The sequence below is a fragment of the Coturnix japonica genome, chromosome Z, assembly GCF_001577835.2.
Source record: "Coturnix japonica isolate 7356 chromosome Z, Coturnix japonica 2.1, whole genome shotgun sequence".
NCBI classification, from domain to species: domain Eukaryota; kingdom Metazoa; phylum Chordata; class Aves; order Galliformes; family Phasianidae; genus Coturnix; species Coturnix japonica.
Window position 1 is genome coordinate 44,471,958 of NC_029547.1, and position 26,496 is coordinate 44,498,453.

Genomic DNA, 26,496 nt, shown 5'->3' on the forward strand with positions numbered 1-26,496 from the left:
GAAAAAAACCTCTATGATCTGGTACAGTTTTTCACATATGGAGGGGGAATAAAGCAATGAAACCCCTCTTAAAAAAAAAAAAGGCAGAACATTCCCACAATTGGGAAAGCTGTTATATAAAACACTTTCAAGTATCAACTGATATTCCCTTCAGATTTGCTAATGTGGATCACAGCTCTTACATTGCATTTCACTGTATAAAATTAACCCCTAACCCACCTCCTGTATTTTCTTTTTCCCAGCTTCCCTCACCATGCTTAGGCTGTTGTAAAGGAAACTGTTTGTTTTCTGGTGGCCTCAAGGTAGACTCTAGTCTGTGAAATTTGTGAATTCTGTCTCTGACAAGAACAGTACTGTCCCTCTCATGATTTGTGATCTCTCTGGCAAGGTCCTTCTTTTGGACTACATTAGCAATCTCAGCTACAAGATCTGATTCTGCCTTTTCTGTAGGGTTTTGCTTATGCACGTGAACAACATCTTCCCTTTCTCCTAGCAGCTTGGAAAGCAGTGAATAGAAATCACCTGTACAGAAAAGAGAAAAGAGGAGAGGAGGAAAAAAAAAACAAACCCAAAACAACAATTAAACAGATCAGTTTTAGAAAATTTCAGCAAAGCACATGTACCATAGTTATTCAAACAAACATTGTCAGTAGTAGCATTAGAGGGAATTGTGTCTCAGAAATTCAATGAACCAATCCTGCAGTATGAAAAATTGATGCCAATTCATTATAATCTTTCATTTACACATAGAAATCTACTTATACCTGACATTTTGGCATCCAAAACTCATTACTCGTGTACGTATGTCCTTGGGGAAAAGAAAAGGGATGTATATAATTAAAAGATTATTTATCTAGATTTGAGCAATTACCTGGATTTGCAGGTTACTGATGACTGACTTTTTATATCACAGAGGTGTAAAAACTCTATAGTTATGCACTTGTAAAGATAATAATACATAGTCACAATACATGCCAAAATACATTCCTCTGAAATCTGTCACCACATAAGGAGCTTAGTCTGAAAGAGAATAAAGCTTCACAACTGCAAACACATTCAACATAGCACACAGCAGAAAGAAGACTCATAACTGAAACACGGAGTGGTCTATTAAATATTACTGAGCTAATTCAGTCTGGGTCTTGCCCTTCCCCCTCTCTGCAAATAATAACAGCCCTTGGACAAAGATTCAGCTAATAATGCAGGGAACAGTATTTTCCCATTTACAGCCATTGCTACAACTGTCTTAGACAAGTATTCCAGGAAATTCCAGAACAACAGCCCAAAATTCAGTATGCAAAGTCCACTAAAACAATCTTCTCAAAATATTCAAGCCAAACCCAACTGGTTTGGAGAAGTCCAAGGGATTTGATAAGAATGATGACAAATGTATATCCTACTAAACAGGAGGTAACCAACTTGTTTGATTTTACTGGGTAAACAAGTACCTTGGCTACCAGAAACTATGATCAATTCTGTTATGAACAACAGCAGCTACATGATTTGACTAGAAAGAACATTCTGTACGCATACAGATTTGATTCAAACAAGTATACTTCTATTTCATTGTAAGAAAAAATAACTTGATTAAAAATCTGCATTATTTCATACACATCATAAGGTAAAAAAATATATGTATCTAGATAAGAAAAAACATCACTATTATAGCTTTCACAGAGAAATCACAATCAGAAAGCACCACTTGCACCCTGGAAATTATGTCTTTTGAAAACATCCTTAAGAGGACCTGTCATATTTATAAACATTCCTACTTCAATGATTTTGAGTAGCACTCTACTCAGCGTCCTTGCAAATGGATTATCCCAGGTGAAAACTCCTGTCAGAAAACAATTACTGAAGTAACAGGGCCAATCTCAAAGAAATTAAATGAACAAAGCAAATTAGATAAGAGAAACAACAGTTATTTAAAAAATATGAATTATTTGCTCCAAATACAACTAGGAGTCTGAATGCATTTTAGCCCTAATAATGTCATTCAGCTAGTTCAACTACTAAGAACAAATCCAGATACTCAAGTAGTATGATATACTGGAAATTTTGAATGAATACCGTATTCACTTTAAGAAACTTCTATAATTATTTTAATCAGGTTCAGTATACTCTGAAAGCATCCAGAAATTGATGATGATACAGGAACACATCTGGAACATCCTTTATGTAGAACAATTTGGTATTAATGTGGTTTTCATTAGCCTTAACAACACATTTCACCATTTCAGAAATTAAACCAAGTTCCTAAGTACAAAGTACTTTTGTACATTTTGATTTTACTTCGGGGTGCAAGGAGACCTGTAGAATCAAAAATGTCTGCTGACTTCTTTTATGCAATCATTCCTAATGGAGAGGACAGAATGGCAAAACGAGCATTCTTAACAAGTTGGTACAGTTGTGAACAACTTCCCCAAACCAGCAAGTCTGGTTCTTCTCTAGAACTTTTTAAGCAATGTTAGTGTCCCATATCAACAATTAGTTCAGTTGATTAATTTGTCTGTAGATTTTGGTTGCAACAACACACGTTACAGTTAGTTAAAAGGCTTCAGATTACTAACTCACACACTCATAGTTTTCAAACAAGTCTGCCAGCTTCCAGCTTTTGCCACAGACACTGCATTCCAACTCCAACATGCAATACTTGAAAAACTCCCAGCACTAATTGTAAGAGACATTAACAACATTTCAACAGTAGAGTAATGAGTAAGGGGGTTTCAGAAGGTCACTGTCAGTGGCTACAGATATTTTCCAGACTGAGTCCTACTAGTGCTCAGAAGGGGTACTGTAACCAACACACTGAAAAGTATTTAGGAACTGTCTGAATGTTTGTTTTTTTTTTTAAAAGTGAGTGCCTCAGAGAGTGAAAGCAGCATGAAGTGAATCTGCTTAAAAACCACAATCTTCAGCTTAAGTGCATTTCTTTGACAAAATAAGTAAGAAATCCCCATGCCTAGGGATGAACAAAAGTGAATCCTACAGACATGATCAACAGTTCCATATGCTCAGCATCAACTGCAGGTCTGAAGTCTTGCCTATTTGTTGATACTCACAATATTTATTAAGAAGAAAGGACGTGAGCAGATATGAGTGGGAACTCTCATCAGGGTAACTCATTCCTGGTTACCAAGTATAACTGGCTCCTCTCTGAAACTCATATTTGCATCGAGGCCCTGTATGATCTGGAACCAGACTTTCTTGTCTTTATAAACCACACGCAAACACCAATCAATAAGACAGAAGCATCATTTTAAGAAGTCACTCAGAATTCACTACAGGTAACTTGCGAAGAGTAGACTTCTTGTCTCTGATTAACAGTTGGATCTCAGCAAGAAACATCCAGTAAATGTCAGAAGAAGAACTAATGTTATTTCACAGTTGTTCTGTACTAGCCAGAACACCTGAAGGATGTTGCCTGTCCGAAAATACTCAGTGGGAAAGGAACACCAGCAAGATAAACCATATTATTTGTTTGGTTTTGTCTGAGATGAGACAGTGTGACCTTTAGTGTATCTCTATAGGGCTAGAAGACAATGTGGATGAAGCACAGCTTATTCTTATTGAGATAACTGAAGTCTGCACTTCTAAGGGCCAAAAAGTATTTCTAAAAGAGCCATGAAGTTCTCTCTCTATGGAGAGAATAAAACCAAACTTGATCTCTTTTTTCCTTTGCTTTACACTAAAACTTCAGGACACCAACATAAAACTTAAGCCAGGTTCCTGTAAATGATAAGAGAATTTATCTTAAGCTAATAGCTAAGAAGATGAATCAAGATTCTCTCACTGCAGCTTCTGTATTTTGATATTTCACATCAGGAAACAAACTAACTCCAAATGGACAACACGATGAAGTCTGTTTCCATAGAAACATGTTAAATGAGAATGTATACCAACTAGTGGTCAAAGGAAACAAAACTGGATTGCTGAAATGTGCCTGTGAAACACATTTCAAAGACAAATTAAAAGTATTTTGGAGACAGGATCTTATTTCAAACATTAATGAATTCAGTAAAATACACTGATAACAATCTTCAACCTAATGATCATGCACTCACTTGAAGTAGCTTGTCAATATAAATCTCTATGTTTGTAAGCAGTTAGTTCATTCTGATCTGGAAGGGGCTTAAAAATAAAATATTTTTAGAATTATATCTATTTCCAAGACTTAAAATTAAGTCGGGTAAGTTTCAAATATAGAATTGTAAAGGTTGTCTTTAGCAGTTTGTGGTACTTTCAGGACCATGTGGAGTCCCTCAGGCTCTATAAGCTAGTTGTTATGTAACTGACTTAATTATTTGAGTTGACTTCAAAACAGAAGTGTATAAAGAAAGCCTACATCCTCTTGGAAATGTTAGGCCAAACATTTGGGAGATGTTACAAGTGAAAGAAAATCTATTATTTAACTAGTACCACAGGAGCATGGCTTTTAAAAATACTGCCTTTGACACATTTGTTATGAATTCATACTTTGGCAATCCAGCTTCATATCAGTCACCCTACTAACCTTATACTTTGTACTACCTGAACCACGAAGTTACATAGCCTCAGTAACATTCAATTAAAACAAAATGGAGCTCCAGTTGACAAGATTTTCTCCTTGTGAAAAAAAACTCTAGATACTAAACAAATGTCTACTTAGTAGTAACATATGGCACCATTCAGAAGCACTGTATAGTACAGACATATTAAATTTCCCTGAAATCTAAGCACATCAGCATATTTCTAGATGTTACAACAGTCACGGATTTCTTTTTCCTATAAGCACTGTACAAATCCATGCATGGGTTGTGATGCACGTAGGCAGATCTGTGCAAGTTGTGAAAATTTAGTGTTACGCACTAACAGCACCCTACCCACCGCATTCACTACTGACAGTGAAGAGTAATAAAACACTATTTATAGAATATATGCACAGTAAAACAAATTTAGGAACAGGAGTAGACAATGTAGTAGATTACATGAATCATCACATAAAAGAATAATTAATATATTCTCCTGCTTTTTTAGGCTGCCACAATTTCTTCATCCTTATTCTAAAATTTTTTTACCTACAAGGCTGTATATAAGTTTCAGTTGTATTAACTGAAATACAACATTATAAACTGCATCAGCTAAAGGAAAAAAGATTTAAAATGTTATTTATCTTTAATAATCAGAATTTTATTTAGCAGTATTTAACATTAATGAATTCCTTATTTGAAGATGAAATAAACAAATACATACTCTGATCCAAAATCTCTTCCTCTTCTCCTTTTGACAGCTGCAAAGAACTTTTATCAGTATCCTTGGTTTCTAAAAAAGGGGATTTAGAATAAGCTGTTAACTTCTGTGTGTGAATGGAAATGAACATCATGTGCTAGATAAAAAAGCCTTTCTGAAGTCAGTATTTTTTTTAACCCTCAATCAATAGCATGTGTACCAAACAACACTGCAGTAAAAGAACTGGAATGAAAAAATTTATTTGCACTTGTAACAGGACAGTGGGTGAGGTTTAGGCAGAAATTTAGACCTCTGCATCACCTACTTCCCTACCCATCCACACAGATGGAAATATTCCACAGTTGAAGTAAAACATACGTAACTGCCAAGAATTTTCTCTTATGGACCTTTACAAAAGGGTAGCATAAACCTGAAGCCCAGTTAAAATGGCAGCCTCACTGATGTCAGTGAAAAAAAGTATTACAGATCATTTCAGCTAGTCCTAAAATTAATTAAAAGCTGGTATCAAATATACCCCAGCTTTTATGAGTTCAAGTGTTTATATAACGCAAGACTGCCCAACAACAGTGCAACAAATGACTCCAATATTAATCAGCTCCAGCATGAGAAACAAATCTAGTTCTGTCCAGGCAGCATTTTGCCATAAATAATTATTAGTTTTCTAAGCATCTGATGAAATATACTGCTTTATATCTGCTGCCCTGTGTAAAACTATACTTTACAATGAAGGCAATATCAACAAAATTATTACTGAATACTGCTACCACAGTACCACACGCGCATACCAGCATCTAATTGAAACATTTGATTCCTCCAGTAACAAGGCTCTAGAAAACTTTAACTTTACAGGAAATAGACAGAAGCTAAAGTAAATATTAAGAAATTATTTAAAGTACTGATATCTATGTACCATAACAGCAAGGTCAGTTCTTTTGTCTACTTGTTTCACATAGCTATAAAACTGGGTTGGAAATTGAAAGTGAGTATAGGGGAAAAAAGAGACAAAAGACCAAGGACGACATTTTGATCAAAATTAAGAGCAGGAGGTCTAATTAACAATTTGTGTTTTATTCAAAATTGCATTTCCTTTCCATGAAAATGTATCATATTAAAGTAAAACAAAGACATCAGTAAACATAAAATCTTACACAAAATGGATTTCAAGTTTTTTTTCTTACCTTCATGATGTCCATGCGCCATCTTCAGCATATCAGGCTTGACTGGAATAGGAATATTTGCTTCCTGTGGTATGTTTCTGAACATCTCAGGGTTTGCATTCTGTGTGCATGTTATATATGAGACAGCATGCTTGGCTTCCATATAGTACATAATGTAAAAATTGCACATTTCATCATTGGCTGTTCCACTACAGAACAAAGAAAACATGCAGCAGTTAGAAGAGAAAAATGAGCTGAATACAGCTGTTATCCAATCCAGCTAAATTAACAGAATGTTTAAAAAGTTGCAATGAAGTGCTTATAAGTCCTTTACTCACTAAAACTTTTCACAGCTTCACTGCTTGAAGTTTCTTTCATTATATATTCTCTGTCTTCTTATAACAGAGAATAACACCTTGCACAAGCTCCTCAGATATCTCAGGAATTTCTAAGAATTATGCTTTGATTTTACAGAAAACTGCATCCATGATTTAAACTGCTCTTTCCTCTCCTCTTTTCTCCAGTATTGTCTTTGTATTCCCCAATACATCATCAACTACATATATGTTCTGATGAAAAGAGGAAAAACTGTACCATTAATGTTGTCATAATCCATACAATTCTGACAACCTGGGGCAAATCAACCTAAAATATTTGCAAATAATTTCTGTGTGTAATTTCAGGAGCTATCACTTAAGTCCTTCCATGTTCAAGTACATCCATTTGCTGGCCATCTTCCACAGTGTTTCTAACACAGTAAAACCTAAAACATGATAAATAACTCCTAAAGTTAAGATGGCATTGCCATCTTCTGAATGAATTGATCACAAGCTTTTGTAGGAACAAGAGGAATGATTACACACTAGGCGAAATACAATTCTTTGTCAGGCATGTACTTGAAACAGAAGAGGCTCTTCTGTACAGCTACATAATCCTGCTTTCAATAGAAAGAACAGCTGGTAAAATAATTTTTCAGAAAAAACATTACTTTATGAGGCAGACAACACAGAAGCTCTTTTGCAACTCTGATCTGTTTCTGTTTATTTATGCCATATCTCTTAATCACTGCTACAATCCTGACAATAGAATAAGCCATTTCTTACAAATGAAAGTTCACCAAATAAACAAAGGGTTTCATGTTAAAATTTTTTAATCAGCTCTCACAATTAACCACTGATTTATTCTCATAAAATGACATGGGGGTGGCCTATTAGCTGTTTGCAAAAGACGTCAATGCTGACTTTTCAAGCAGCATCCTGAAGCATTCATTTATTCACCATAGCAACAATGATGACACCAGCCAGAGGGGGGACAGAGGGAACATGGGAGAAGAGCCTTTTTCCGGAGGGGAATTGGTATTTTTCCATGCACTGAAAATTTACAGTCCCTTGGAGACCACAAAAATCAGATTCCGACTTGGCAAGCTCTGCTTAAGCTTTTAGCAAGCATTCACTTCACCGCTGGACTTTAGTATCTATCACCATAATTGCCTCCAGCAAAAACAGAGGATGTAGAACTTGCATCAACACTAGTTCACCAAACACATTACTGTGTCTAAATACTGCCAGGTTAATTATTTTATATTTACTGAGAATAGAAAAAATACTGTAGTATACTATAGAACAGAGAAAAATACCGTTAACAACAGTTCAGAATCCTACCATTAGATACCTGAACAACTGAGAAATCTGCAGTTCTGTGAATGACTCTAATGCGTAGAAATGCTGATGAGTTATTCTAAACAAAAATAATCTTGTAAACCACATTCACAAGTACCTCCAAGTACAGACTGTAGTATATGATCCATACACAATGAAGTGTAACAGAACAGAGGATGACCAGAGGGCTGGAGCACCTCCCCTATGAGGACAGGCTGAGAGCTGGGGCTAATCATCCTGGAGAAGTTCCCAAGGAGACCCTGCCAGTACATGATGGGTACTGGAAAGGACTTCTTATAAAGGTAGATAGCAACAGGATGAGGGGAAATGGCATTAAGCTGAGTGAGGGTAGATCTAGACTAGATATTAGGAAGAAATTATTTACTGTGAGAATGGTGAGACATTGGAACAGGTTCCCCAATGAGGTTGTGGATGCTCCCTCCCTGGAAGCATTCATGGACAGGCTAGATGGGGCTTAGAGCAACCTGGTGTAGAGGGAAGTATCCAAGCCTATAGCTGGGAGTTGGAACTGGATGATTTTGAAAGTGTCTTCCAACCCAAACCATTCCATGATTCTATCTATGATTTGGCATAGTGGCACCTTCTTTAACAAAGACACTATCTTTACAGTGACTGGGCTCTAGACCTTGCAAGTCCCTTAGACTAGTAGCAATATTATGCTTGGCACTGAATCAACTTGCGTTTGCTCTAAAACATCAGCTTATCTGTTATAAAACTTTGGTGCGTGCATGGAGTATTTTATTTAGTGGTTTCATTTCTGAACCCTTGTCTGCCAAATCCTATATACAAGGGCTGCTCTGAAAGTAATGCTGCCTATTTTATTGTGTTGGCCCTTGAATTCACAGGCACATGTTGGTAGTACATGAGGTTGAACCTTCACACCAATATTCTGTTATATTCTGTTGCTGTGTGATTATGGCAGAGACAGAGGCGATCTAATAAAATGGTTTCTACCATGGAACTGTGTACAGGGCAGAGATGAGTCACTGAATTCCTCCATGTGGCCACAGTGACGTGAAAGACAAGCACATTCTGGACAATCACGCAGATATTTATAAGTGTTGCATACTGGCTCTTGTTCATTGCTGGTGAAAATACACAGCTAAACGTGGTGACCATTCAGAAAAATAATATTTCATAGCTGAGAATTTTATTTACCAAAGAGCATTACAGTGCTCTTTGTATCTGTTGTAATCTCCATAGATAAAAATAAGAGGCGTTACTTTCAGACTGACCTAAGTATATAGAAGAATGTCTAGATGTCAAATTTCATTTGTCAAACTAGAAACAGCAGGCTGAAAAAGGTTAATGTGAACCATCGAGGTCATAAAATAATAGAGCAAGATAATGAAAATGAACTAGTGTATCTAAGTGAAAACAATAATAAAAATGTAATGTGTAAAAAACCAAAGGTATAAGCAGTTTAAAAACAAAACAAGAATATTTACTCCTCAAATAACATATTTAGTGACAGACATGAAAAATGGCAATTTGCATCTTACTTCAGTAAAAATATAGAGAAATGAACTAACTGAAGTAAGCACTATGTCATAAAAAAAAAGGCAATCAATACTTTAAATAAGAGAGCATCTGGAAGTTAGTGTAAAAAATGACTAAAACTGTAACTGCATTGCAAAATAGTCATTTAGAAAGGCAGTAAGAGAAAGTACTATGCAAAAGCTATAATGAATGTAGTCTTAATTGAGTAAAGCAGAGAATATTGTGAAAAGCTGCTAACTCCATTGAGAGGTTTAGAACATATGAAAAGTAACACCTGCAGTAAATAAACGATGTCAAACAAAATAAACAGTTTAGTAACATGTAATGGCCTTGACTGCTATCACAGAAATTACTGTGAAGTTAAGAAACTGTAACACAGAGAACATCATGTTTTAACTACGGTCTTGAAGCCTGTATTAGAAACTGTTATGCTTTAATTGATCAGCTTTGAAAAGGGGAATGAACTAAGTAAATTCAAGTTCCTCTGAACCCTAATTTCTAGATATATTAAAGATACATCACAAATGGCATTTAGGATATTTTTTCATCTAGTTTGAGAAAAATAAAAAATACAAGCAGAAAAACAGACACTGTGAAACTGAACATATAGACAATCTAATATATATATATATATTATTTTTCACAGTTTTCCTTTTGTGCTCGCATTTCCTGTTTTTTCAGGGTTTATATTTGGAATTCAACATTTCTCGCATGGATGAATCATTCTGAATAGAAAGCTAAGACACTTGCAATATAGGAAAAACATTTTCTGAGATTTAAGCAATTTTCATATATCATATTTTAGCTGTATATTATCTTTTCATATGCCCAGTATTGTGAATACATCACTTTTCATTCATTCACATTTTATTATGATGATAGTTTCTTCCCCACACTTCCTGATGATTTAAGCTTCCACAACATTTTGATTTTTGTGTAACAGTTTAAGACCTTCCTTCAAATGCTTGCATTTTTCCTCAAAACAGACCGCAGAAATCATGTAATGCAAGACTTTACCGCTTCTGCACAGAAAGTTCTATAGCACATTGAAAGAAAAGATGTTTGTTCAGTAACAGAGTTTTAAGAAACAGTCCTAGGAGAACTACAAGAACAACTTCAGCGAATGTTACAGAAACACAGTAGAGAATTTTGAAACTTACAAGCTTTATTAAACAAAGGTTTTGGATATATCTTTGTTAGTATTAAAAAACCTCAGTTTGTTCTTGTTCTGTATGTTAACCATGGAACATCACGGAAAGGTGTTAAATTCGTGTTGAACACTCAGCCTTCTACTGTGATGCAATCTTAGGTTGTGGGGAGCACAGAATGAGTCATCCCTTCAGGCAATCCTACACCTACTTCCAGAAAGCTGACACTTTAGTAGGGCATTTTCAGACATTTTTTCTACATGTCTAATACATTAGTTTAAAGATCCAGGGCCAGTTAAGAGAATATTAATACAGCACTTCTGTCAGCTTGTTCTTATAGCACTCTGTCTTCTCAGGTAAATAGCAACACTGACAAAATACAGTCCAGATTTTCCTACTCGCTATCAATATTCATTTATAGTTTGTTTTTTATATAAAATCTTATGTTTTCATTTTGACAAATAAAGCAACTGTTTAAGGTTAGATTTTATGATGGTTCAATATTTATCACTATCTTAAAAGCTTACAGAAATTTTCTTTCCAAAATAGAAATGACAAAGTTTTAATATTTTATTTTAAATGGTTAGTAACTCAAAACAGATTTGTTAAAATTGATGTTCTAACATTAGTCTAAGAGTAGAAAAGCGAGACACCTGAGCAAAGAGTCTGGTAGAATAGCCTCACCTGAAGAGTGTTCTGAATACTTCAGAAATGTGATTATTCACAAAATAAAGGCCCTAAATATTGAGCAATAGAAATAAAAGTCTCGCAAAATAGATGGCAAAACAGATTACTCCAGGAGAATTTAAGTTTGATAAAAATACCTTAGAAAAATAACACAAAAGCACATAATGAATATTATGGATAAAAAAAATGTTTAGAAAGGTAAAGGAGAACAAGTTTACCCTATATGTGTCTCTGTAGTTCTGCCTTCACCACTGAACACACATCTAGCCGCTAGAATATCATCATAGCTAACATCAACAGGATGTTCCACTGGATAGAATGCCTGGAAGAGAGAATGAGTCACCCTAATTAGTAAAAGCGTCCTGTATTACACTGACGTCAGTATACACACACAGAAACAGTACTACACATCCAAAAAGTAATTTCATAAACGTTTTTGCATCTAAGTTATCACAGTAATGTTTGCCAGTATTCACGTCTAGTGGCACAATAATGCGCACCAGCAGAAACATGACGCAAATCTAAGGCACGTATTATCAGTTAAAATTTTTAGTTTTAAATAAATACAATTAGAATTGAAAGCTATAGTAAATAAACAAAACAAAAAAATCCAATAACCAACCTGTGGTACCTGTGGACTCTGTCTACCAATTAATGTCCACTGACCATTTCTCACTCTGTATCCACTCACTACTTTACCTGGAACACACAAATATGTATATGAACATTGTTTACTTCTAAAAATGATGCTGCAGGTTCAGTATCATGCCATTAAATGATTGGTATATTTAATATTGCAATAAAACACTTACCTAGTCTGTGCGTATGAACTCTGTAGGCAAAAAGGTGCATTGGAAATCTTTTGTAATGGCAAGCAATATCTGCATCAACCTCTGTTAAAATATGGTAATAAACAAAATCATTCATTGTTGAACAGAGAAAGGCTATACTACTACACTTCATCTAGTGTAGAAGTACTTTCAATTTTAATTTAACTCACTGGGATTTTTCAATCTAAGTTTCAGATAAAATCTACTGAATATGACTGATTAGAAAATGTTCAGAAATTTGTTTTTACAATAGATTTTTTATGTTTTAACTTCTTAACTGATGAGAAACACAGTAATGAAAGTTTAAAAGAGCATCTCGTTACAGAAATTCCTTTATTGAAATTGACCTTTTATCTAAATCACAAATATATTACATAAATACAAATGTAGATGAAGAAGTACCCAAATTTTATGGATTTGTGGGAAAAGGGAGAAAACAGGCTGGACTGTATCAGCAAAATACTGCTTAGACGGACAACAAATAAAAGAAATACTTCTAAGAAGCTCAAGACCTCTAATGCCGCACAGATCACCGCTGTTTTGTACAACACATATCTACAACACTGACTGATTTCCTTTGCAAATGTAGGAAATGTGACGATTCATTTCACTATAAAACAATCAATTCTTACTCCAGTATTCCTCTGATACATCTTCTTCCATGATCAGCAAAAAAAATAATAATAATCAGATACTGACATTACACTTCCCCTTGCAAAGCTACAACTTACCTTTCTCGCCAGGTGGTATTACAGTGTTCACAGACATCATTAGATACATTCCAGCAATCAAAGGCTGCCTGCAATTCAAAACCCAAGCTTTTTTAAACAAGCCTTTTGTAAAACCAGACAAGGAGTGACACGATGTGCAATACTGCTTAGCATCACTAATTTTTAAGTGTTCAGTTACTTGTGAAACTGTGCTACAGAGCCTGCAGCACAACACCTCCTCTTCCTTCCTATCTTACATATGGAAATACAGTTTTTAAAGCATCTTCTACAAAGCAGGTGAAATAACACAATATGATTGCCCGCATTGTTATTCTTATCCTGAATTTCTCAATGTGAACCTCTTAACCTGGATTAATTCTAAACTGACAGAAACAAATCACCATATCTCACAAATTGAATAAAAGCTTTTGCCAGCAGATGATGCTTCAGAATTCTTAATGTTTTAAGTTAGTCATATTTTTACTTCACACACCTCAAAAGCGCTTACTTCACACACCTAAGTGCTTTCTATGTCTTATCTTTGATAAAAAAAGAACACTGTAATACATTCAGTATTTTTAATTAGACTTACTTTTGATGAGTCAGATGCAAAGTTACACCAGAGCAGTCCTTGTGTTTATCTGTACAAATAATGAAACAGTTTAATCATTGCCAAATAAAAGTATGTAAAAGTACGTACAAAAGTATGAAGAAAACAACCATATTATTCCGTGGAATAAAAAAGTAACAAATAAGTTCTAAACATTATATTTTCAGCAAATCATTCCTGCAGAAATATTACGTAAATCTGAACAAACCTTCATATCACAGAACTTCATTTATAGCAAAATCTGTAACATCTGCATCCTCTGGAACTTTGCTAACTGCAGTTCTTGTCACTAGAAATAGCGGATCTTTAAGAACTCATTTTGATGAGATGAAGCCACGCTATTTTTGCAATAGCTAGAAAAATTAATGTGTATTAGAAAAACTTTATTTTGTCAAAAATTAAGGAAAGAAAGCAGTCCTGAGACTTTAATTTTTGTTCTGCAAAAAAGTGATGTTATGTCTGGAAAAAATTGCTATAGTGAGACGAGGGATATAACTCTAAAGCAAGGAAACATATCCTTTTACCCTGTAAGTTCAGAAATGAAAGAGAACAGAGTTGCTATGTATCTGCTGAAATGTAGCAACTTCAGACACATTTTCTTCCTGTCAATAAGTAGGTAAGATTCAGAACTGAAAAAGCATTTGAACAGAAAAAAAGGATAACGATTATAGTGGGACTATGCAGAATAAAATGAATCAGTAATTTAAAAAAAACCCAAAACATTAGTCACAGCATTTCATTATGAAACGATAATAAACACTTCTATACCTAAAAATCTGAATCATTACTTAACAGCAACAACAAAAGGCTTTCACCTTTCTACCATTTCACCTGAATAGAAGCTCTCTCACCCAGAGTACACCTGGGTGTAGTTCCACTGAATGCTTGGTAAGAATATCTAATGAGATCTTTTTGAGAATAATCACAATGAAACAGATGGAGAGCTGCTGAAAATTCAAGTAGTAGTGCAGAAAAAGAATTGATTCAAAGCAGGTGGAATTCGGGTGTCTTTCTTAAGCCACACATAATATTGTCTCAGATAGGCTGTACGACTCATGTACTTTTGTTCTGTGTAAGGGATCAACATGGGTTTGGTAGAGCACTGACAAATGCATAAATTCACCCACAATCACACACACAGCCAAGCCAGTCATTGCCCATATTTTAGCTGTTTTTATAAAATCCCCAACACTCAGAAAGAGTCTTCCAACAAAATAAGATATACTTACACCTATATCATTCTTGTGCTAACATGCAAGTTTATAAAGAAAAACACTATACACTGATAAAGCAATCTACACTCCAAAATAAACACAATTTAAGATAGAGTCCTCAAATGTTTCAATCTACTTTTTAAAACAGAGAAGTCTTTCTGTAAACACATTCACTACACAGGAAGCCATCTGCCTGGAGGCAGAGAAGGAAGTAGAGAAAATGACAAAGCTGTAGAAATAAAGGGGAAAGGACCAAACAGAAGACCAGGAAACAGCAGATTACAGCAAATGACAAGAATTAATATACAGTCACTACTGGGCTCAAACAATGCAACAGGTTACAAAAAGGGAAACTGACTGATAGAATATTATTACCTTTCCTTCCTATCAAGTTAAAACAGATTATTATTGACACTTCTACTTTGATTCTAGAGAATATGTCTATATTCTTATGTGCTGGGAAATGCAAAGGTAATCATAGGACAGGTTAAGTACCACATTAGACTTTGGTACAAGAAGTACAGGATAGAAGAAATTCTATACCTTGAAATTTTATGTAATTTTTTTTTAAAAAAATTATTTATTTATTTATTAAATTTAAAGTCATTTACACAGAAAAATAAATAATAAGCTGTTTAACAGCTGCACTGCGTATCTCCGCAATGGATATCTAAAGTTTGGTACCAGACCTCAGGATGGCTAGATTTACTTTTGTTTGAATCTGAAAGCTAAACACGTAGGAAGTAATAAAAGCAACAAACACCTGACTTACTTTTCACTTCTAATTATCTGCTGTCAATAAGAAGTCAGAATGGCTTACATAGTTACAGTTTTCAGAAAAAGAAAAAAAAACAAAACAGAAAAAAACCAAAATGAGCAATTACTATTTTTTTTAATGGTTTTTTACACAACCCCCATCCTGCCACCCTCTATCTCCATTACTTTCACTGAATCCATTTTTGGTTGCCACTTTATTTTTTAATAAGGTGCATTACAGACAAGATACATAACGTTTTATTTTGATGGCAGAGCATAAAATGCATTCTTAAACACAAATATTTAAATACGGATTATCTCCAAGGACAGAAGGAAAGCACAATTAGTTTAATTACTGGATCAAGAAATGAAGAAACATCTGCAACTGTATGTAAGAGGGATAACAGTTGATAAATGTTAGCTATGACATGATATTCTCCCTTTGCCCAAAAAACTGATAGGAAGTAGAATTCTGTGCTAATTCCTGAATAATTACTATTTGAAGTTAAATATTTTATACTTGCAATTTCCTACATGTCAAAATATTAAACTCTGAACAGCACTTCTGAATTCTTGATATGTTACTGAAAGTATAAATTAACTGAGTATATTTCATCATTTGTCCTCTATTCTGAACTGCAGTAACCACACAATGAATATATGAAGTGTAATATTCTTACATTTAGAAAAGCTACATTTATCAACAGACATCTCATTCCACACTAAAAAAGCTTCCTTTAGGTAAGTCCTTAAGTGTGGAAGTATCTCTAGAAGTAGTCGAGGGTTCTCCACTGGGTGTCTTTGAACACACACAAAAAACCACCAAAGTTTGGGACACTTAAGCTGTGGGATTTAAATTACACTCTTTAATGAATTGAATCAAATATTTCCCACTCACAATAACAGTAAACCTAAGAACAAATATTCAAGTTACTACAGAAAAAAAGTGAAAACTCTGAAACTGAAAAGAAAGTAGAGCATATCCAGACAAACTCAACTACTGAAACAGTACATGATACTAGGACTGCCTCCTAAGTTACATCATTGTCAGTTTCTACTTTGAAAAATTCTATATTTCTAGAGGTTTGTGTGACATTGATTATATGGAGTCCTGCACAGACACACAAGTAATAAGGAATTATGTCATACTAAGATTCTGGTTTTTATTTCAGGCTAATTTCTTTCACTTCTTTCTTTGAGAAAAGGGATTTTTTTTTTAGTACAAGATTTGACAACCAAGTCAATTTCCTAAAAAAAATTCTTAACACATCCTCAAATAATGTGCAATTGGAGTTACTAATCTCCATTTTTTTTTTTTTTCCCATATCTATATACACATAAATCATACTTAAAAGAGAAAATGAACACTGAGAACTATCACTGTCCCCAAGCAATAATGAAGACCGGGCTCTCTACTAACAAGTTTTCTTTAGAGGTTTGTAACTTTAATTATGCATGATTTTAGCAGGCGAGGAATCACACACTGTACTTGTCCATGAAAATCAATTCTTTCAATTTCTGTCATGCACATTTACATGTATCTTCCACTTAAACAGTTCCAGCATACTCGGCTCATTCATCCTACTTGTCCTCCCACATTAGCAGTATTGCCATTATGCCACATTATGTCTTCATGTCACAGAAGAAACTGTACCATCAACCTCAGAAAAGTTATAAAGACATTAGGACACTGCTGAGCAGGACACTAGATGAGTACCACTCAAACGTGGCAGCAAAGAGGTATACATGGGAGGCTGCACTGAACTGTCAGCTACATCATTGCTCCTCCATTGTAAAGTAGGTATGATCAGCGGATCATGTACCACATTATCACAAAAGATTCAGAGCCATAGGCATAGCTCAGGAACTAAAAGTGCAATGTATACTCCTCCCTGTTTTTTTATGTCCTCTACAGCTTTAATTTATGAACAGAGCTTCTGGCTCCTCTAAAGCAACAAATTCTACTTTCTCCCACCATTACAAGGAAATCAGACTCACTGGTAACGACGCCGTAACTATTAAAGAGTTTTAAAAATATACTTCCTGCTATGCACATCTTCAAAACACCATAAATTTACCTTATCTTTTGTTATTATTTACTTCCCCTTTATTGTCCAACTATTTTTATCTCTTAGATCATAACAAGCTCCACATACTTGTTTTAAATTCTACACTGTAAGGTATGACATAATTTCTTCAAAAGCATGGAGATCCACAGGTTTCTTTGTTCCTTAACACAACAGAAGGCTTAACATAAAGATTTGACACAGCAAATGCAAGAATTTATGCTTCCTAAAGATGTCAAAATATCCCAGTTCAAGCTTAAGGAACATATCAGAGCATGGAATTCTACAAATTTTAAATAATCTTATTTCAAGAAGCTCAAATAGGAGCACCCCTATTTTCATAAGCCCTAATCATTATGTGAGACCTAACTATCCCACTATCTACTGAAGGGCAAACACAGCAGGGCGTAGGAAGTCCAGGTGGTCCCTGGAATGCCTGGATTTCCTTGTTCAAGTGATAGAGGAACCAATGAAGAGAGAAACAATGTTGGATCTCATTCTCAGAGTCAAGAAGGGGCTTCTGAGGAATGTGAAGCTAAGGGCAGTCTTTGCTACAGTAACAGTGAAAACCGACAGAGAGGCCCTGATAAGAAGGATTGCAGGACTATGGTAGACAAAAAGCTGGGCATGCACCAGCAGCATGCACTTGCAACCTTGAAGTCCAACTGCATCCTGACCTGCATCAAAAGAGGTGTGGCATCAGGGAGAGGGAAGGGACTGTCACCCACTGCTCTGTCCTTGTGAGGTCCAAGATGGAGTGCCAGGGCAGTGGTTGAGTCACCATCACTGAATGTGTTTAAGAACTGTTCGGATGTGGTGCTCAGGGACATGATTTAGTAGAGGATTGTTAGGGTAGCCTGGTTAGGTTCCTGTTGGACTTGATGAATGTCTTTTCCAACTTGAGCAATTCTATTATTCCATCATGTCCAGGCCTGGAGCCTTTACACAAGAATGATATTGAGCAGCTGGATCATGTCCTAAGGAGTCCGTGAAGATGATATCAGGGGGCTGCAGCACCTTTTCTATGAAGAAAGATTGTAAGAGCTGGGCTTGTTCAGACTGGAGAAAGCTCCAGGAGACCTCATTGTGGCCTTTCACAATTTTAGGTGGACTACAGAAAAGATGTGGAGGGATTCCTCACACCAGGGGTGGTATGAGGAACGGGAGCATGGAATAGAAGCTTTAAACAGCAAGAAGGTGAACTAAGATTAGATATGAAGAGATGGAACAGGTTGCACAGGGAAGTAATGGATGTCCCATTCCTGAAAGTATTCAGGAATGTTGGGTGGGACCCAGAGCTCACAGCAGGGTAAGAAAATGGATGATATTTAAAATCCCCCGCAAACCAAACCATTCTGTGACTACATAAATATTTCAGTGTACATTAATGCAATCCAAACACTCATGACAATAAGCACATTACCATGCTTGAAATTATTTTCACCTTAATTGAAATATGAAGAACACTGTTTCCACTCTTTGCAACTCTACAATTCCAAACACAGACATTGCAATTGATCTGCAAATACAGGTCATCTTCTGCACCAACTGTTCAATTAAAGTCAAGCATAGTCATGTGTATTTGTTCCAACCTTCTAAAATACAATTGTAAATTACATAGGGGTAAATAACTTTCTCCCTAAATGTAGATTTATTTATCTACTTTATTAATTTAAGACATTTGCTCTGTAACCTTTGAAAAAAATAGATCTGTTTACCAGAGAGAAAAGAAGTTTCTAAAAGAAGTAAAATCAATACATGGACGTTATTACTAATATTACTGCAGATCTTTATGTGCAAGAGTGGTGCTAGCAGAGAAATTCCTTTGTGCAGTTAATGTAAATATTCTTAAAGATCTGAATTTCTATAACTAACATAACTTACAAAACAATGTTCTGAAATACATACCTCTAAATGCACTGATGTCACCATAGTGTACCTGCAGTACAAAAAATTTGCTCCCTGTTTCTCCTCCAACTCTGAATCCGACACCTAAGGGTATGAAAACACAAGGCCTTCAGAAGCAATAAAATGTAATTTAGTTCACCAGGGCTGAACATATCTAATACAAATACAAATCTATCAAATACAGATCACTGAAACTGCTTAGAGAGAAAGGGTATATAATTTTACTGAGATAACAGTGAACAAAGCACTACCCTAAAAACCCAGGAAAACTACTCTCTCAGCACACTTTCCCAGACTAAGAATCTAAGAACAAAATTTAGTTATTAATGATCACATATCTACCTTCAAGCAAAGAATTCTCTCAACACAAAATTCCAGTCACAGCTTTGAGGTATACATTACACACACAATTTAATTAAAAAAACAATAATTTAAACAGAAATATCAGATTTTTGTAATCCCTGTAGAATTTGGTGCAACTCTTGTCTCAAATCCCGGTCTCTTTACTTCCTGTGAAGAATACAAACCAAATAACACTGTCTAACTGAAAACACACTGTAAATTAAGATAAGAAATAGTAATTTAAAAATATCAGCAGTAAAATACTTTAAGACAAAAATTAACATCGTGTGCTGAAAATGTCTTGTGAAAGTTATGAAGCTATTTTACTTGCTAACAGAAACAAAAATGGGCAGAGAAGAAAATAGAGGAATCTGAAATAATTTGTAATAATGAAATTGCAAAAGATCTCCATCACCAAAGGGAATTCTCTAAACTGGTTATACAATGAATGCTCCAGGAAAGAGTCACCAAAAGCAATTTCGATTTCTACAGACATTGAATCCCAGTAGACTAAAACTGCTCGTGGCAGGAGCTGATTTATAAAGGGGACTGCAGTTTCCCTGTTGAGAAGTATGATATCATTATGACAGAAAACAAAAACAGAATACCTTGTATTTATGGGCAGCTTAAATGCAGAAAAATTAATACAAACTGAGGTTTAACATCAGAGCAAACACCAGTCATTCACAGTCATCCTCTAAGCAGCAACTTTTTCTAATTGACATTCTGATAACCAAATCAACTAACATTTATGGTCATAAGCATGAAAACTGTATTTCAAATAAACCACTTGATGATAGTATGTATGTATTGTTCATGGTTAATTAAAAAAAAATGCAGTAAAAGAGAAAAATATGTCAATGTCAAGGTTATATTTATATAGACAGATACAACTTCTACTTGTCTTATTAAGTAGCCTAAAAAATTTTGATTTTAAATGAGCAAAATGGATTCATACAATGCATAATCCAAAAGAGCACATACATTCAACTTCATGAAAATATCAAGAAAATAAAACCAAACAAAATTATCCAGTATAACTGACACAGAAAAAAGTTCAATTATTTAGATTCAAGTTGTCTATACTTTTCCAAAGACAAAAATATTTCAATTATATTTAAGAGAGATTGCATTAACTGTGTCACTGAAAAATATATCAGTAGTACCCTTCCAAAAGGATACAGTAGGAAACGTGAGATTAATGTTAGTTAACATCCTCCCCTCTGCCCCTGCACACAAGTACTTCACATTAAATGGTACAATACCTTTCGGTAGCCTAGTAGGTGGAGCATTCCTTGCCCAAGCATACAAAATATTTGATTTGTCTTTGCAGATTCCTTCATCACAGTCCCTAAAATTATGAGGAAGAAAGACAAAAGGAAATGTTTTTAGATTTTGAAATCTGAAATCAACAGCTAAACTATATGGAAAATTATAAATTTTAAACTCATAGAACAAACAGGAAGGTTTAGGTTGGAAGGGACCTTGAAGTCCACCCAGTTCCAACCACACCTTGGCCCATCCAACCTGCCCTTGAGTGCCTCCAGGCACGGGGCAGCACAGCTTCTCTGGGCAGCTGTGCCAGGGCCTCACAGTCCTAGAATGTAGGAAGATGTTTTTGGATGTATTTTGATTAAACACCTTTCTTTTAATGCAGATTATTTTCCCAGCTATAATTAGACCTCACACACTTTTCACTCTTCCCTCTGTTTTAAGATAACATTGGGCAAACATAGACATGAACATTTTACATAAAAAAATATTTAGAATTCATCTTCTGCTAAGTCCAGGTGGATAACATTAGCTGTTCTTCCCGTAACAACTGATGCTGTAACATTCACTACAATCACCAAATTCACTACAAACACCAAATTCACCAGGCACAATTCACTCTTAGTCATATTGGCTGCCACTAGTCATCTCTGTTTTGCATGTGCATGTGGAAGATACAGCTTTCTCTGTTTTAACACTGCCGGTAAAAAGAAAACTGGGAAAAACAGTTTCACAGTGCAAAAAGAATAAAAATGTAAAAGACAAGGGCTTTTAAGCAGCTGCAGGCTCTGTGACCATTTTGCTGAGGATGCCTGCGACTATTCGTTAGTGCTCAGATGAGTATTCATCCTGGTCGGCTCTCCTCCAGAGATAACTAGTTCTAACTGCAAATAAGAAAAAGCTGGACATTATGAGTTCCTATGATTTCCAGAAGCCTTAATTCAGCAAAGCATTACTGTTTTCTTCTGACAGAAAGCACTGCTATGATCATTAACTTACCTACAATAAAGGGAAGATGTCATTTATTCCCCCTTGCTAGTTTTGCTCACAATGCATATTCCTAGACCTTCACAACAACTAATTTGATCTCCCAGTTCTTCCAACTCTTCATGGCCCCTCATCCTAACCTAACATCCCAAAGAGAAACTTCATTTCTGGAGAAGAGAAACTTATTTAAGTGGAAAAGAAAAAAAAAAAAAAAAAAGCCATACAGCTGCAGGTAAAAATCAGCACAGCTTTCAACTGGTGCAAGTTAATACAACAAAAGACTGCAGGGATCTAATCAGCTATTGCGCTGCACAGGTCAGAATATATTAAAGTGCTGGGAGGAACAAGAACAGAAACCACAAGCAAGCACAGACACAATTCTGCAGCCACTGTCTGGGTCAGCTTACCTTCATTAAACCACAGAACTTGCTAGAGTCTATTACATAAGGATATTCTATCACATCAGCTAGGCAAAAATCAACCGACCAAAGAAAAGATATGCTGTTCTAAACTCCTCTTGGGCATCAGGAAGAAAAAAAGAAGAAATACCCTGTTCTTTTGTTATGCTTTAGCAACTGTCAAGTTCCATTTAGGCAACAGTGCTGATCTTGTAAATTCAGATAATAAAACCAAATTCAAAGTAGATTCAAAATAAGAAGTAAGTATTTGATGACATTACATTTTTGACTGACTACCTGGACTGAAAGCAAAACATTTTACTACATCATCAACACCAGTATTTTGCTGTCCTCTTAGGACATTCACACTGTTTATAAAAAACAAAACCAAAACTTCTTTTTTGTTTTTTCCCCTCTATTATGTTCTACTTGTTTGATTCTATCCAAGACTTGTCAAAAAATAAAAGATATTTGAGGTGTCTGAGTAAGAAAACTGATGATTTTTAGTTGCTGAGCTGAGGTATGGCACAGAACATCCACATCACAGAAGTGATGGTACTATGAAACTACACTTGGATATATAAACATTTGTACAATTGCCCCTCTCCCAAAAGCAGTAAAATACTTATCTTACAGATGCAGTTTTAACATATTCTGCATCTTGGAGCTAAAGACGCAGTTCTTCCAGTAATAAGCTTCCAGAATCATCGTCTACTGCCAACAGAAGCAGCTAGTCTAATTGAAGAATTACTGCATGGTGACCTATGGCTTGAATTTACACATTTGTTTTGACTGGACAGCTATATATAGTTGCTATGCTTAATCTCATTAAAGTTTATGTCTATGAATCATCTGAAATGGGAGCTCATTTCAGCACAGGGTTTGAGACTAAATGAGACCTTGTCCTGCCAAGAAGCTCTGAAATTCTGAATAACAGCCTATGGAGAATCACACCTTTTGGTGAATCGGCTCAAGCATACTACTTCGATTAACAGCTCTGATAAAACTCATCTACTTTTAGTGCCAATTATCAAGGAGCAGAAGACTTAAGAACTTTTTTTTCCATGGAAAACTAACAGCACAGTAAGCACAGTCACCATAGTTCATTCAACAAAATTGTTTCTTGTGGCTGGAAAACAAATTAAGCCAGCAAATTTACATTAGTAGTATGCTCACTTATGTAGCAATTACTCTCTACAGTGACTTACAAAAACGTGCAACAGATTCTCTACTTTTGAATATTCAAGTAAGGAAACATTATATAACATTTATAGATCTATATATACATGGCTATACACATACATACTACATTACTTGCATACAAAAAAAGGCAAAAAAAACTAGCTCTAGTGTTCTACATTTATGTAGAACAGATGTGATGATGTTTTTAGCCTTACAGTCATCTGACTGACAGGCAATGCAAAATGAAATGGTGCAATCTGTTGCAGCATCATAAGATGAGATAATGAATGAGGAAATTTTCAGAATGTAAAACAAATACTACACCTCAGAAACTACATACTGGAAAAAATAGTAATATTTAACCAAAATGTGGGTATATTAAAAAAAATAATCAGAAATATTGGCTTTAAATACAACACTAATTACGTGTCATCATTTGACAGGCAGGTATTAGGTATACCAGTCAAAAATGAATGCCACACTGCACACAATGCCACTGGTGGGACCTCTCTGCTGGCAATCATTTTCTTCTAAGGAAAGTGATGATATAGTCAGGGTGCAAACAATACCTAAACTCTAATCATATGCCTGATCTGAGTCTAAATTCAGCTTTGAAAAGCTTTTTCCAGCTTTTGATTCATCTGCATTTGAAAGATCAGGAACCAAACACGACAGAATCACAATATGTTAGGAACTGGAAGAGATCTCAAAAGATCATCTAGTCCACTGCCCCTCTTAGAGCAGGAACATCTAGATTAAGTCAAACAGGAATGTCGGTTTTGAATGCCTCCAGAGAAGGAGATCCCACAGCCTCTCTGGGCAGCCCACTCCAAGTGCTCTGTCACCCACACCATGAAGAAGTTTAACATTTTCAGCTAGATCTTCAGAACATCAGCTAGACATGACTCAGGCATCACCTCATGTTTTCATCTTGATAGAATTGTTTCCAGATATGTTAAATCACACTACAAGCACAATCTACATAGTTCTGAACAGCACACGAGACTTGAATAGGTTTTAAAAGGTCACAAGTGTAACCTTTTAAAGAGTCCAAACTCTTTAAAACTATAATATATAACACAAGACAATACAAAGAACACAGAAAACCTGTTTGCTGGGAACATAAATGAACAGTGCTTTCATAGTGTTTTTTTTTCCTCCCCCTTAACTTTAAAAATAGCTGCTTTTCTTATGAGAAAAGATTGTAACATTTATTATCAATATCAGAACCATTAGCTGAGAGGAAAAAGGTAAATAAAGCTTTTGATGAAAGTTTACTGTTTCTTCAAATTTTCATTAAATCACCTCCAGCAACCATGAAGAGATTATTAGAACTGTTATTTTTTTATTATTATTATCTTAGGTGGTCTTGCCAGAAAACTTGAAAGAAATGAGAGACAGAATCCTCTCCAAACCCATAAAACAGTACCTGTTAAATTCAGATGATTTACTAATGACTTGCAGGCACTTCATCTAAATACTGTAAATGGTATGTCAGTCAGAACAGAAATGCAAGTAAATGCTGACCAAGATTTTGACAGAAAACTGCATTATGTATACAATTTTGCATGTAGCAGTATTTCTTTTCCTTGAATTTTCCTTGCTTTTGGAAGTCGTTTATACTTTTCTCTCAGTAAAGAAGCTCTGAACATATACACATATATGAAGTTATGTCTATGCAAAGATATATATGAATTATATTAATTGTATACTCTAAGGTTTATATATTCAAATACACGTAACTATATGTGCATATACATATAGTAATCAGAGCTGCTATAGCTATACTATGGACTAGTGGGAACTAGATTTCGAACAAACAAAGAACAACAACAACAAAAAAAAAAAAAGCTTAACATTTTTATTCTCATAATCAAACTGGCAACACATAAATCTTTTGAATAAGAAGCTACAGCCTGCTTAATGATTCCCATGGATAACTTCATTATCTGTAGCTCCAAATGTGATTCTGTCCTTGTTTTGAAAAGCAGGTTACTCTTTTAAACACAAAAAAGACTAAACCCTTCTAATTAGAATCCTAGATGTCTTGGTATCCATTGGCATCCTGCACATTGTAGCTCTGGCCTTCTTCCTGGAAACAGCAAAAATTTTTTCTTGCACTTTAGAAATGATTCAATTAAGAAAAAAAATACCAAAAAACATCAGTGCAGAAAGCCTGTAACATTATATGTTTCTTTCTTCCTCTGATTTTTTCCAACTTCTAAAAGAAACAGTAAGTGCGGAGACAAGCAACACAAGAACAGCTGGATACAATAACGAAAGCCAGCTTCCAATTCTTACCAGTAATTTTCATTAGAAGAGGGTTCATTACATCCAAATAGCAACATGTGATGGACAGTGTCCATGCTGGCATGAGGTTTAAAGTCAACTGAAAAAATAGATGATAAAACAAGTAAGTTACCCTTCATCTCACCACAGTTTACACAGAGAAGAACATTTTGTATTGATATTTCTCTGTAATACTAGAAACAAAGTATGTATTCTTCCAGCCATTTATCTGTATTTTGCATTCAACTTACAAGCTTTCCATTCAGTTCATTGAACAGCCTCTCAACCAAGCTATAACTGTCTCTCATTTATTCAATGAAATAAAAAATTCCAAGTTTCCACACAATGCCTCTCTATTTTCCCCAATCGGTAAATAAAACAGTAGACACATCAATATGTCCCAAATGAAAGTTTTTGTAGTAACCATTCACATGTAAATTTAGTTTCAAAACCCACACTTGTGATTTAACTGAACTTTTTTAAAAAGTTCTTTCTATCTTTTTCATCAGAATAAAAACATAACTTACAGTTA

At 35.1% G+C, this 26,496-nt stretch overlaps 1 protein-coding gene across 4 annotated transcripts in view; it reads right to left on the reverse strand.

Annotated features, from left to right (window-relative positions):
* The window catches only part of PAM (peptidylglycine alpha-amidating monooxygenase), a 112,504-nt gene that overhangs the window by 23,723 nt on the left and 62,285 nt on the right, over window positions 1-26,496 (reverse strand). For 3 of the 4 annotated variants that reach the window (XM_015849429.2, XM_015849427.2, XM_015849428.2), the window contains exons 5-15: window positions 25,977-26,064; window positions 21,102-21,187; window positions 19,495-19,578; window positions 13,533-13,581; window positions 12,962-13,029; window positions 12,213-12,293; window positions 12,023-12,099; window positions 11,619-11,722; window positions 6,408-6,595; window positions 5,233-5,301; window positions 220-522 (exon numbers count right to left, since the gene is read on the reverse strand). In XM_015849429.2, the coding sequence (XP_015704915.1) occupies window positions 220-522; window positions 5,233-5,301; window positions 6,408-6,595; window positions 11,619-11,722; window positions 12,023-12,099; window positions 12,213-12,293; window positions 12,962-13,029; window positions 13,533-13,581; window positions 19,495-19,578; window positions 21,102-21,187; window positions 25,977-26,064 (1,197 nt within the window). The remainder of the gene's footprint in view (window positions 1-219; window positions 523-5,232; window positions 5,302-6,407; window positions 6,596-11,618; window positions 11,723-12,022; window positions 12,100-12,212; window positions 12,294-12,961; window positions 13,030-13,532; window positions 13,582-19,494; window positions 19,579-21,101; window positions 21,188-25,976; window positions 26,065-26,496) is intronic. The other variant, XM_015849430.2, reaches the window with a different exon arrangement.